An 11,913-nucleotide genomic window follows, 5' to 3' on the forward strand; every position below is an offset into this window, starting at 1 on the left:
TGCAGTATCCGAGGAGTCCCAAATGATGCTGAACATTGTTCCTAATGGTTGTGTATCCCCACCTCTGAACTAAACAATAATAAAAAAAAGTGATTGAGGATTCTCACTGTTTTGCTTTTGTCTGTTGTAAACACTCAATCCCTACGTGCATATATCTTTGAAGTAAGTAGGAAACATTGAGAGAATATTTAGCAAAGCATATGGGATCTTGGGCTTCATAAATGGAGGCATTGGGCGCAAAATTAACAAAGTTATTCTAAATCTTTATGACTATTTATTTATCTATCTATCTCAAGTTACACTGCAACTAGGGTATTGCATCACATTCTGGACAACACTTTGCAAAGGATGTGAGAATCCTCAAGAGGATGCAGAGGAGAATTACTTGGATTAATCCAGGACCAAGGTATCTTCGTAACAAGGTTAGGTAGAAAGCTGACCAACAAGATTGAGGGAAGATTTGATAGAGGTGTACAAAATTATGATAGTTTAGATGAGATAGACAAAAACTTTGTTAGCTTGATGTGCAAGTGTTTGGGAACATCTATTGAGAGTCAGGGGCGGGGAAAATGCCACAAGCTTGCTTTTAAGGGGTGAGAACGAGCTGAAGCTGGCCGGCTAGGAGGATGGGAGATGATTAGTAATTTTTAAAGAAAACTTAAGTAGGTATTTAGGGAAAGTAAGATGACATGAGCTGAATTACCTCTTCTAATGCAGTTATGATTGTCACTGCACTCCCTGGCTGTACAGGGCAGCTTTGCGGTTAACTGCACAGGCGCACTGACGTTTTCCTGCACTAAAATGGTCGGTACGCAAGCGCGCTGATGTTCACCAGCACCAACGTGGAGGATGTATATGCATTGATGGTCACCTGCATAAAGATGGTGGATGCGCAGGCGCACTGATTATGGTCATGTGATGTTGATGTGAGTTGAACGGGAGTCGGCCGCTGACCTTCGTAACGTCTCTCCGGCGAAGGGAGATATCGTCAGCCGGGGCTTGGTCACTGACAGAGCCCAGTCGAGACCTCTCATCCCGGGCTGGGTGCGTCTTTACTGGAGCTGGTTGGGTCGGAATGTAGGGCTGGGAGTGTCTCAGACCTGATCTGGGGCCTACTGGCTGCGACGGGCCCCGGCCTCGACCCCGATCCTGGGGCCCATTCGGACTTTATCCCCTGGTACTGGGTTGTTGGTGCTGCTGGGGGCTCAGTGTTGGATTGCGTTTGTAAATGCTGTGTCTGGAGCCGCTGAGTGTGGGCTGTCAAGTGTTTCCGCGAAGCCGCGATTTTAACCCGAGAAATACTTGTTTTAATTGAAAGCGCAACGTTACAGACATTGGAAATTTGAAACTAACGCAGAGAAAATCAGCAGGTCTGGCATCACAAAAACCAAAAGAACTGCGGATGCTGTACATCAGGAACAAAAACAAAGTTGCTGGAAAAGCTCAGCAGGTCTGGCAGCATGTGTGAAGGATAAAACAGAGTTAACGTTTCGGGTCCGGTGACCCTTCCTCAGAATTGGCATCATCTCGGGAGGGATACTTCATTCTAAAGAAGAGTCACGTCGGATTTGAAACGTTGAATCTTGCTTTCTCTCCACAGATGCTGCTAGGCCTACTGAGTTTCCCTAGCATCCTGTGTTTTTCACTTGTTTCACTGTCCGATGAAATAACCCACAATCGGAAAGCTGTTTCAACATGTATTTGCTCCGTGTCTGGGTGGTGTGTAAATTGCAACTAAAATTAGACCGTTAGGGTAGGCGATAGGATGTAATATTAAATCATTGCTTTGACTGAAAGTACTGTCTTTCTTGATTACAATAGCTGCCTGATTTTCTCCAAACTCCTTAAAAATGTTGAATAGAAACCGGTAATTCTTCACATAGAGTGAGGACGAGATTTTGTGGACGTCTAAGCACAAGCTACTTAGTGCATTGTGTGGTTCAGATGTAAGATTCCTCTGTGCCCTCGTCATTCCAATCTCATCCCAGTGTCCCATTGATATAGCATGTTTCCCATACCAGTGTGTTATCAGTATTGCTGCTTAAGCCTCTGTTCAAGGATAGCGACAACATTTCATGTTTCATTAAAATGAAATAAAAGTTGTTCCCAAGTTGGGGATGTTTCATGATGCATCTCGATTACTGTTAACTGTTTGGATTTGTTTCATTCAGCAAGACATTTCTACTCAGTGGATGATCACTGAGCAGCATTGCTCCCCTATCAATGAGTAAAGGTAGAGTTGGCTCTACTTTGAGTGGCATCTGTCTAACCTTAGGCCTAAAGTGTGAATTTGGTATGCTGGTTGCATTATTCTCACGGTTTGAGAAATCCTAGAATGTGAAGCTTTTGAGTATTTAACCATAAATATGTGTGTGAATGATTGTTTCCAGACAATCAATCTTTCTCCATACTCACTTTTTTTTTCCTGCATTGTCAGCTGTTGTGGCCTGATTTTGTTTCAAGTAATATGTGGTTTTCTTCAGTTCTTTTTCCTGCAGACAGTGTATGTGTACATCTGTTTAAAATAAAATATATTGAAGAAAAATTACTTTTGCTGTGAACCAGTTGAAAGCCAGAGTTTCTTCAAAATGCCTGCGGTATCAAGTGATCTAAAGGAGTTGTATTTGTCTACATGCTTGGCTGACCTTAATAAGAAAGCAGAAGTGAAGGTTGAAACGAGAAGCACTAAAAAGTAAGGAAATGTGAATCTGCATCAATGTTTATTTTTAACTCTAAATATGTGATGAGGCTCAGATTAGAAGAAAACTGAACCATACAGTTTTAAAACATTCAAAGTTAAAAATATTTGAGTTGTGTCCATCTTTTTTTCTTACATACATTATGATCTAGAATGCACTGCCTGAATAAGTGTTGAAAGCAGATTCAATAGTAATTTGCAAAATGGAATTGACTTAAATGTTTGGAAGTGGAATACTTGCAGGGTTGTGGGAAAGGAACAGTCATAGGACTTTTTAAGGGGCCAGTGTTGATATATTTTGTTGAATTGCTCCTTCCTAATTGAACAATTCAGTGATGGGTTTGATACACAAGCTGTATTTTGCTGTAATTAAATCACATTTTGCACAAAAGTATCATGAAATCTGTCTTAACTTCCAACCTACAATGATTCACAAGGGGCTTTGGTCTGTGCTGCTAGTCTCAGTTGGGTGTAATGTGAATGTGGGGATAACCCCAAAAAATATAATCTATTACAAATAAATTCCTGAAATTTGTTTGCACTGCTGTTCCTAGTGCTCTGTAGGAGCATCTCTTTTGTAATGTGTGCTATGTGCTAAAAGGGCAGATTAACAAATGTTGAATGCCACCTGCCTAAAACGTGAATCATGATGGAGACAGTGAAGTTTGGGCAATGAATACCAGGAGAGGACAGTATCAGGAAAGAAAACGTCAATACCTGGAATTGATTTTTACCTGCGCTATAAGAAATAAATACTAGGAGCAAATTATGTTACTGTGGTTGAGACATAACAGTAGATAATTGCTTCAGCATGAAGATTCACGTTATTGCCAACCTATATATGTTGGATCATACCATTTTTTCAGTATAATGTAGGTCCAATGTCCTGAAGCATCTGGTCCTAAATTATATAACAGTTCAAAGTTGTCGAGGTCCTTTCCATAACTTTTCAACTGGGATTTTAGTTTGGCAATTATTGGCACCATATTCTGCTATTCTGCCACTGCATTTACTGGAATTCTAGTCCACAAATACTCAACGCCCACTAACTTGTGAAACAAATTGGGTGATACAGACAAACTGATTTTTGACAATACATTTTAATCATGTATATTGCGCACGAGCCCATTTAAAATTGGGAGCATGTCTCTGAGGTTAATAAACTTACAGTATGGGAAGGCCGTGCTTTAGCTTGATCATGACAGTGAAACTCCACTTCTCCTTTTTCTATATAGATCAGTATTAGCAATTTTAACAAGATGATTCACACCCAGAAATACTATGGCAAAAGGAACACAGAGAATCCATTGCAATTTCCTCTTAAAGTTTATGGCCCCTCATTGTTATTGCTGATAACAAACTGTGATGTGGTTCCTTAGCTGTTTGTCATGCTGAGATTCCTTGGTTTACTGAGTGACTTCTCAGTAGACTGCTGATGGATTATTTAACCCTGACAGCTTCAAACATAGCCTGAGTTGGTTTTCATTGGATGGTGACGGATATGTATGTTTCATTAGGTGTGATTAAATGTGACCAGAAGGAAACATTTCGGTCTAAATGGGTGAAAGGTTGGTGGTAGTGCTTGGTTGAGCTTTTCTTGCTCAGCGCAGAAAGAAAATCCAATCAGTCTCCCCCTACACAGTGTCTAAGTTAGTTACCAGTTGCCTTAACCAATTGAGGGAATTGGTGAAGCTTTAGTATTAACTGGAGTTCTGTTAAAATTCAAACATTTTGTCAACATCAAATTAACAAGGAAGATTGTTTGCAATGTTCAACTTTATTGTAATTTGTAATAGTTTTCTTTTTCTAAATAATTTTCCTTCATTTTCCAGCTATGTCACAAGTGCTTGTAAAATTTTTAAGGCAGCAGAGGAATGTAGATTGGATAGAGATGAGGAGAAAGCATATGTCCTTTATATGAAGTACCTGACTGTGTACGATCTCATTCGGAAAAGACCTGATTTCAAACACCAACAGGTACATGGTTATGATGTTTTGTGTCGTGTTGTGCGGCTTATGTCATTATTTTGTAGGTGCCATAGTTAACACACCCAGAAACAGTTTGCCTGTTCCAGTAACTTATAGCTTGCTCTTATGTTTTTTTGTAATTAGAATAGTTCCTTTGGGAGTTTTACAGAAAACAGCCAAATGTAAACAACTGTATTCGAGGTTGCTTGATCTGGAACTTGCTGTGCAGTATTTTCTTTCTGACCTTTGGGATATATTTTATTGCCAGACTTCTTGTCAAAAGAATTATAATTAATACTGTATTTGTTCTAACTTTATCAAATTATATGTTGCTTTCCTGTGGATACACGCATGCTAGAGTAGTTGGTCATGTCACTGATTTCAATGGTATAAGCATGAGATGGTCAATCTTTTGTATCCAGCACTAAGTTGAAGTTTCTCCCAAATTGGTTGGTGCATCTCCTACAACAGGAACTAAATTTCAAAAACGTTGCACTGGCTGGAGAGCACTTTGGAGCTTTCCTTCATTCTTCTTATCACATCCTGAATATTTCTTTGAAGCCATAATTTATTAAGGTTAATATGCAACCATAATACGCAAATAATGTCAGCCAATTTAAGGTCAGCAAAATCTCTCAAAACAGCAAATGAGTTGGATGGTGATCCAACTAAAATAAAGGCAAAGTACAAAAGAATCTGAAATAAAAGCTCTAAGTGGTGGTAAGTACTCAGCAGGTCTGGCAGCCTCTAGAGAGAAGAAATAGTTAACATTTTTGGTTTAATATGACTCTTTAGTATGTTAAATCACTTAAATGTTAATTTACTTTTTCTAGTGTTTGAGGGATGAATTTGCTCAAGATGAGGATGAAATTTCATGCTTTGAATTATATAGTAAGATTTTTCTTTCATCTGAGCAGATAAGGTAGTATCTGTTTCAAAATGCGCCCATAAATTATCTCTCATTGATGTTTTGGTCTAGCTGATTTGCAAGTGTAGACATCTTATGAGAGTGCTAGTAACTGAGCCAGGTTGACTTTTGTTTAAGATGACGTGAGCAAAAAAAAGTGCTGGAACGCTGGTCTAGCAGCATCTGTGGGGAGAAGCATTTAACATTTAAACTTGATGACCTTTCATTAGAATTGGAAAAAGATTGGACTGTAAGTGAAGAAAAGGGAGGAGCATGAAGAACAAATAGAGTTGGTGATGGGATGGAGGGCAGGAGAAATGACATTAAAGAAGAATTTGTAGTGCAGCAGCCAATGAGAAAGGTAATGCAATAAAACAAAAAAAAACTGCAGGTGTTGGAGGTGTGAAATAAAAATGGAAATTGCTGGAGAAACTTAGGTCGGGTAACATGTATGAAGAGAGAAAGAGTTAAAGTTTTGAGTCCAATATGAATCATAGAGTTATACAGCATGGAAATAGACCCTTCTATTCAACCAGTCCATGCTGAACATAATATCAAACTAAACTAGTCTCACCTGCCTGCTTCTGGCCCATATTTCTCCAAACCTTTCCTATTCATCTACTTATCAAAATGTCTTTTAAATGTTTTAATTGTGCCCGCATCCATCACTTCCTCTGACAGTTCATTCCACATGCGAACCACCCTTTGTGTTTAAAAAAAAAAAAAAAATTTGCCCCTCGCCATTTTTTAAAATCTGTCTCCTTTCAAGCTTAAAAATATGTCCTAGCCTTGAAATCCCCCACTCTAGGAAAAAAGACACCTACCATTAACCCTACCTATACCCTTCATGATTTTATAAATCTCTAAAGGTCACCTCTCGACCTCCTATGCTCCAGTGAAAAAAGTCCCAGCCTATCCAGCCTTTCTTTATAACTCAAACTTTCCATACCTGGTAACATCTTGTTTAAATCTCTTCTGAACCCTCCCTAGTTTAATAGTATCCTTCCTATAACAGGGCGACCAGAACTGGACACAGTGCTCCAAAAGAGGCCTCACCAATGTCCTCTACAACATCAAAATGACTTCCCAACTCCTATAGTCGAAGGACTGAGCAATGAAGGCAGCATGCCAGCATGTTCTTTCCACTCTGTTTTAGTCACTCTAATTTGGCAAACTGGTTCTGCCAATTCCGATGAAAGATCACATTCAAAGTGTTGACCTGTTGTTCTCCATTAGACGCAAACTGATCTGCAGCACAAGGTGTTCAATGCACCATTAGGTGTCTCTGTTGTTAAAAAATGCACTCCTGACTAAGAATATTTTGCAGTGCAGTTTGAATGAGCTAGTTCTGAAACTTTTTGTGTACTATCTTTTGTTTCAGGACTACTATCTTTCCCTGCTTGGCCCTGCAAACTTCCGTAAAGCTATAGAGGCAGCAGAAAGGCTTTCAGAAAGCCTCAAGCTAAGGTCTGTATACTTGCTGTGATTCCTATAGCGTTTGCACTAATTGTGACTAGGACAAAATGACTTGGTTGGCTTCATGCTTGAAAATCTTGGATCAGGGTGATGTTCATCCTGTTAGTATGTGTTTTGGCATTCTTTAACTGTGAAATTAATCAAAAATTTTTGGGTTTTTTCATCTGTTAGATATGAGGAGGCTGAAGTACGTAAAAAGCTTGAAGAGAATGAAAGGCTGCAAGAAGAGAAGAGAAAACAGCAGGAAGAAGCCAAAAGCAAGGGATGTGATAACAGCTTGAAATCAACAATGAAGAATTCTTCAGACTCTTCTGGCATTAAGAAAAGAAATTTGAAGGTTATTATCAAATTGAATTTTTTTGTCCTTTACCACAAACTACATTTTGTAATGCTCAGCTTTAAATTTAAGGGTTGGTGTGTCTGAACATTGCATTGTTAAAATAAATGAGTTAGTTTTCTTTGCTTTGGATCCTTACTCAAGAAGGACTTGGAATCAGTATTGAATATTGTGCTGCCCAAGCAAAATATTTGATCCACGAATGGCACTTGAGTTTTATTTCATTTAATAAATTGCAGCATTTGTATAAAGTTGATGGCAATGAAGAAAGGTTTAAGTATTCCACGTATGTTTGCAATATTAACCAAAAGTTTGGAGTAAAACTTTTTGCTTTTCTTTTATTTAGGAGGACTATGAATTAAATGACAAGGAAACCCGTGCAGAGTGCAATGGTGAGATTTTTGTCATTTCCGCTTAGTCAATTCAGTTCCATCTCCATTTGTCTATTAGAACCAGCATTCTTGTCTCAGCCGAAATCAAGTTGAGAGTGCCATTGCTTTACATGTAACTGAGAAAGGGGGGAAATAAAAGCATAATTTGGATAGGTAGTTATCAAGGATCATTCTACACATTTCCAAATACCTGGTTAAAGCACAGTAGCAGCTGCTTTCACCTCTTGATCCTCAACTTGCATATGAAGCAGAGATAATTCTGTAGTTAGTGCTTTCCCTCTCATTGAATCATAGAATGGTTACAGCACAGGAAGCTCGCATTCTGCCTGACTTAACCATGCCAACCTCTCTGCACAGCCAATTATACTAGTCGCATTCCACTATCCTTTTCCTGTTCCCTTACACTATATTTCTCAGATAATTATCGAATCCCCTTTTGAAACCCGTTTAGTATCTGCCTTCACACGTATCCTTAGACAGTGTATTTGGGATTTTAAAATTATTCTTTCATATTATTCTTTCATTTGGATATGCATAATGCTCAAGATGAGCATTTGTTGCCCATCCCTAATTGCCCTTGAGCAGATTGTGCTCATCTGGGCATCTATCGTATTCTGTCACACTCTTGACACATGGGATTTGGGGTGAGCTCGCCAATTCGATACATAATTGGCTTAATGGCAGGAGACAGAGTGGCGATGGAAGGTTGCTTTTCATACTAGAGGCTTGTCGCCAGCAGTGTTCCACAGGGATCAGTTCTGGGTCCTGATTTATTTGCCATTTATATAAATGATGTGGATGAGAATATAGAAGGCCTGGTTATTAAGTTTGTGGACAACACCAAAATTGGTGGCGTAGTAGACAGTGAAGAAGGTTTTCTAAGATTACAAAGGGAGCTTGATCAAATGGATCAATGGGCTGAAAAATGCCAGATGGAGTTCAATCAGGATAAATGCGAGGTATTGCATTTTGGTACAATAAACAAGGGTGGGGCTTATACAATTAATGATGGGACCTTGAATAGTGTTGTAGAACAGAGGGACATGGGGTGTAGGTTCAAAATTGTTTGAAGTTTGTGTGTGTCTCATGCCTTTTTAACCACCCTGTCAATTTGGCTCGCTTGCCTTCATTGCTCAGTCCTTTGAATCTAGGAGTTGTGAAGTCATGTTGAGATTGTATAGGACATTGGTGATGCCTCTTCTGGAATACTGTATCCAGTTGTGGTCACCCTGTTATAGGAAGGATATTATCAAGCTGGAGAAGATTCAGAAGAGATTTATCAGGATGATGTCGGGTATGGGAGGTTTGAGTTATCAAAGGCTGGATAGGCTGGGACTTATTTCACTGGAGCTTAGGAGGTTGAGAGGCGAACTTATAGAAGTTTATAAAATAGTGAGGGATATAGATAAAATTAATGGTAGTTGTCTTTTTCTTAGGATGGGGGATTTCAAGTCTAGGGGACACGTTTTTAAAGTGAGAGGAGAAAGATTTTAAAGACATGAGGGACAAATTTTTTTACACGGGTGGCTTACGTATGAAATGAACTGCTAGATGAGGTGGTGGATGTGGGTACAGTTACAATATTTAAAAGACATTTGGATAAGTACATGTATAGGAAATGTTTGGAAGGATATGGGCCAGGAGCAGGCAGATAGAACTAGTTTAGTTTGGGATTATGTTTGACATAGGCTGGCTGGACTGAAGGGTCTGTTTCTGTGCTGTATGGCTAGGACTTTTGTTTTGGAGAGTCAAGAGAGAATTTTTAAAAAAAATTCTTGGGATATAGGTATCGTTATCTGGGCCAGCAATTATTGCCCATTCCTAGCTGCCTTTGAGAACGTGGGGTGAGCTGCTTTCTTGAACTGCTACAGCCCATGTGCTGTGGGGACACCCACAATGCTGTTGAAGAGGGATTTCCAGGATTTTGTCCTAGTGATACCGAAGGGTCAGCAATTATAATTCCAAGTCAGGATGTTGAGTGACCCGGAGGGGAATTTGCAGGTCGTGGTGGTCCACGTGTCTGCTGTCCTTGTCCTTCTAGATGAAAGTGCTCGTGGGTTTGGAAGGTGCTGTCTAAGCAATTTCTTGGTGCAGAATTCTCAGCCTCTGACCTTTTTGTAGTCATGTTTATAAAGCTATTCCAATTCAGATGCCAGTTCCCCAGGATGTTGCCATCACTTTAAATCAATAGCCTTTGCTTCCTGCCCCTTCCAACAATGGGAAAAATTCTAATTCTACTCTGACTAAGATCCCTCATGATGTAACACATTTGAATTAGGTATCTTGTTGGCCTCCTCCAAAGAGAGGAAACTCAACTTCAATTTATTAATTTAACTGAAATCCATCTTTCATGGATTTTTGTTTTGCTCTTTCACATCCTTCCTTAGGTGTGGTGTCCAAAATTGGAAGATCGTTGAGGCTGAATTAACTTACTTCTTTCTATAATCTGCCTCTGTTTATAAAATCCCAAATCCTATTTGTCGTTTTAACCACTCTGCTATCTTCAGCAAGGATTTGTCATTCTGTCCTGCACTCTTTAGTGTTGTTCCCTTCAATTCATATTGCCCTTTGACCAAAATGCATCACTTTCATTAAACGTAGTTTCCAATTATCTGCCTATTCCATCAGTTTAACTATGACCTTTCAAAGTTAACTCCTATCCTTCTCACAGTTCGTAATACTTCCAATTTTGTGTCACCGAATTTTAAAGTTGTGCCTTGCACATTCAAGTCCAGGTCAGTATTATGCATCAAGCAACATGCTGGTCCTCTTACTTTCTGTATTTAATCACAGTGTTAAAAACAGGTATTTTTTTTCTTTTCAGAGATTGCTCTTCTCACATCATCTCTCTCATTTTTGATTGACTGAGCTATTAGTTGCTTCATTGGTATAACTATCTATTTTGGAAACAGATTCACTTCAGGGAGCAATCACTGCAGAAAAGTTGTTTGCAATGTTGCAAGACATAAACACAGAGGTGATCATCATGGATGCACGAAGCTACAAGGATTACCAGGAATCTCACATGCAGGTGGCCAGATTGCGCTGTATAAGTGTACCAGAAGAAGCTGTCAGTCCAGGGTAGGAAATTGATTGCCAGTTTGTAAAAGTGTTCATGACTGTGTTAATAGCTTGACAAGGAATTGGTGTATTTACTTTCATTTAACTTTAAATTATAACAAAATAGCCTGCTGGGAGAAAGGAACTAAATTATTTTAAAACTGTTTTCTACAGCATCACTGTTAACCAGATAGAGTTGAAACTTCCAGAGGAGTCAAAAGAGATATGGCGAAAGCGTCAGTTTGCTGATTACATTATTCTGTTGGATTGGGACAGTTCCATTGACCTCGTGAAAAGAGGAACCATTCTTCAGAGTCTCAAGGATGCACTTTACAAGGTTTAGAAACATCTTCTCAAGAAATATTTGAATGCGTTTCATGTTGTGCATGTGTTATGTATGAACATACAATTTAGCAAAAGTAGACTATTCCACCCATGTACCTGCCCTGCTGTTCACCAAGATCATTGATCTGATTACTCCACATTCCTGGCTAATCCAGTGATCTTTCACCCATCCAGCTTTTCAAGCATCTCTGTACCTCTATCTTAAAAATATTCAACAGCTCTGCTTCCTCCAGCTTTTGAGGAATAGTGTTCAAAAGAGTCTTTACCCTCAAAACATATCTACTCATCTACCTTGGTTAGGCAACCCTTTTTTGTTTTGAACAGTTAAGCCAGTTCCAGATTCTCCCACGAGAGGAAACGTATTTCCCACATTTACTGTCAAGCCCCCAGAGCCCGTGTATGTTTCAGTCAAGTTGCTTCTCGCTGTTCGAAACTCCAGACTCCAGCATAGCCGGTCCAATCTTTCCTTGTAAGATAACCCTCCCTTTCCAAGTATTCGTCTGGTACATCTTCTCTGAGCGGTTCCCAATGCATTTCCATCCTTAAATAAGGAATCTGTCCAAATTTTACTTTTCACCCTCAGGTATTTGACAGGGATTTGATGTTCTCCACGTAATGCCTCCCTGTAATGTCAAGGTGTTGCAACCCTACCACCTGTATCCCTTACCTGAACAATTTTGGGGGGTAGTGAAACAAAGTTGAGGTCTTGTCTTATTTTTGTTCTCCCCTT

General features: G+C 39.4%; 1 protein-coding gene across 3 annotated transcripts in view; it reads left to right on the top strand.

Annotated features, from left to right (window-relative positions):
- The first annotated feature begins 904 nt into the window (after window positions 1-904).
- The window catches only part of usp8 (ubiquitin specific peptidase 8), a 42,062-nt gene continuing 31,053 nt past the window's right edge, over window positions 905-11,913 (top strand). The window contains exons 1-8 of one of the 3 annotated variants that reach the window (XM_020517822.2): window positions 905-1,370; window positions 2,484-2,692; window positions 4,531-4,675; window positions 6,955-7,040; window positions 7,221-7,386; window positions 7,733-7,778; window positions 10,691-10,859; window positions 11,013-11,175. In XM_020517822.2, coding sequence (XP_020373411.2) covers window positions 2,589-2,692; window positions 4,531-4,675; window positions 6,955-7,040; window positions 7,221-7,386; window positions 7,733-7,778; window positions 10,691-10,859; window positions 11,013-11,175 — 879 coding nt within the window. In that variant the 5' untranslated portion in view covers window positions 905-1,370; window positions 2,484-2,588. The remainder of the gene's footprint in view (window positions 1,371-2,483; window positions 2,693-4,530; window positions 4,676-6,954; window positions 7,041-7,220; window positions 7,387-7,732; window positions 7,779-10,690; window positions 10,860-11,012; window positions 11,176-11,913) is intronic. The other 2 variants (XM_048616093.1, XM_048616094.1) reach the window with 2 other exon arrangements.

This window comes from Rhincodon typus, chromosome 33, assembly GCF_021869965.1.
Source record: "Rhincodon typus isolate 14 chromosome 33, sRhiTyp1.1, whole genome shotgun sequence".
Classification (NCBI taxonomy): domain Eukaryota; kingdom Metazoa; phylum Chordata; class Chondrichthyes; order Orectolobiformes; family Rhincodontidae; genus Rhincodon; species Rhincodon typus.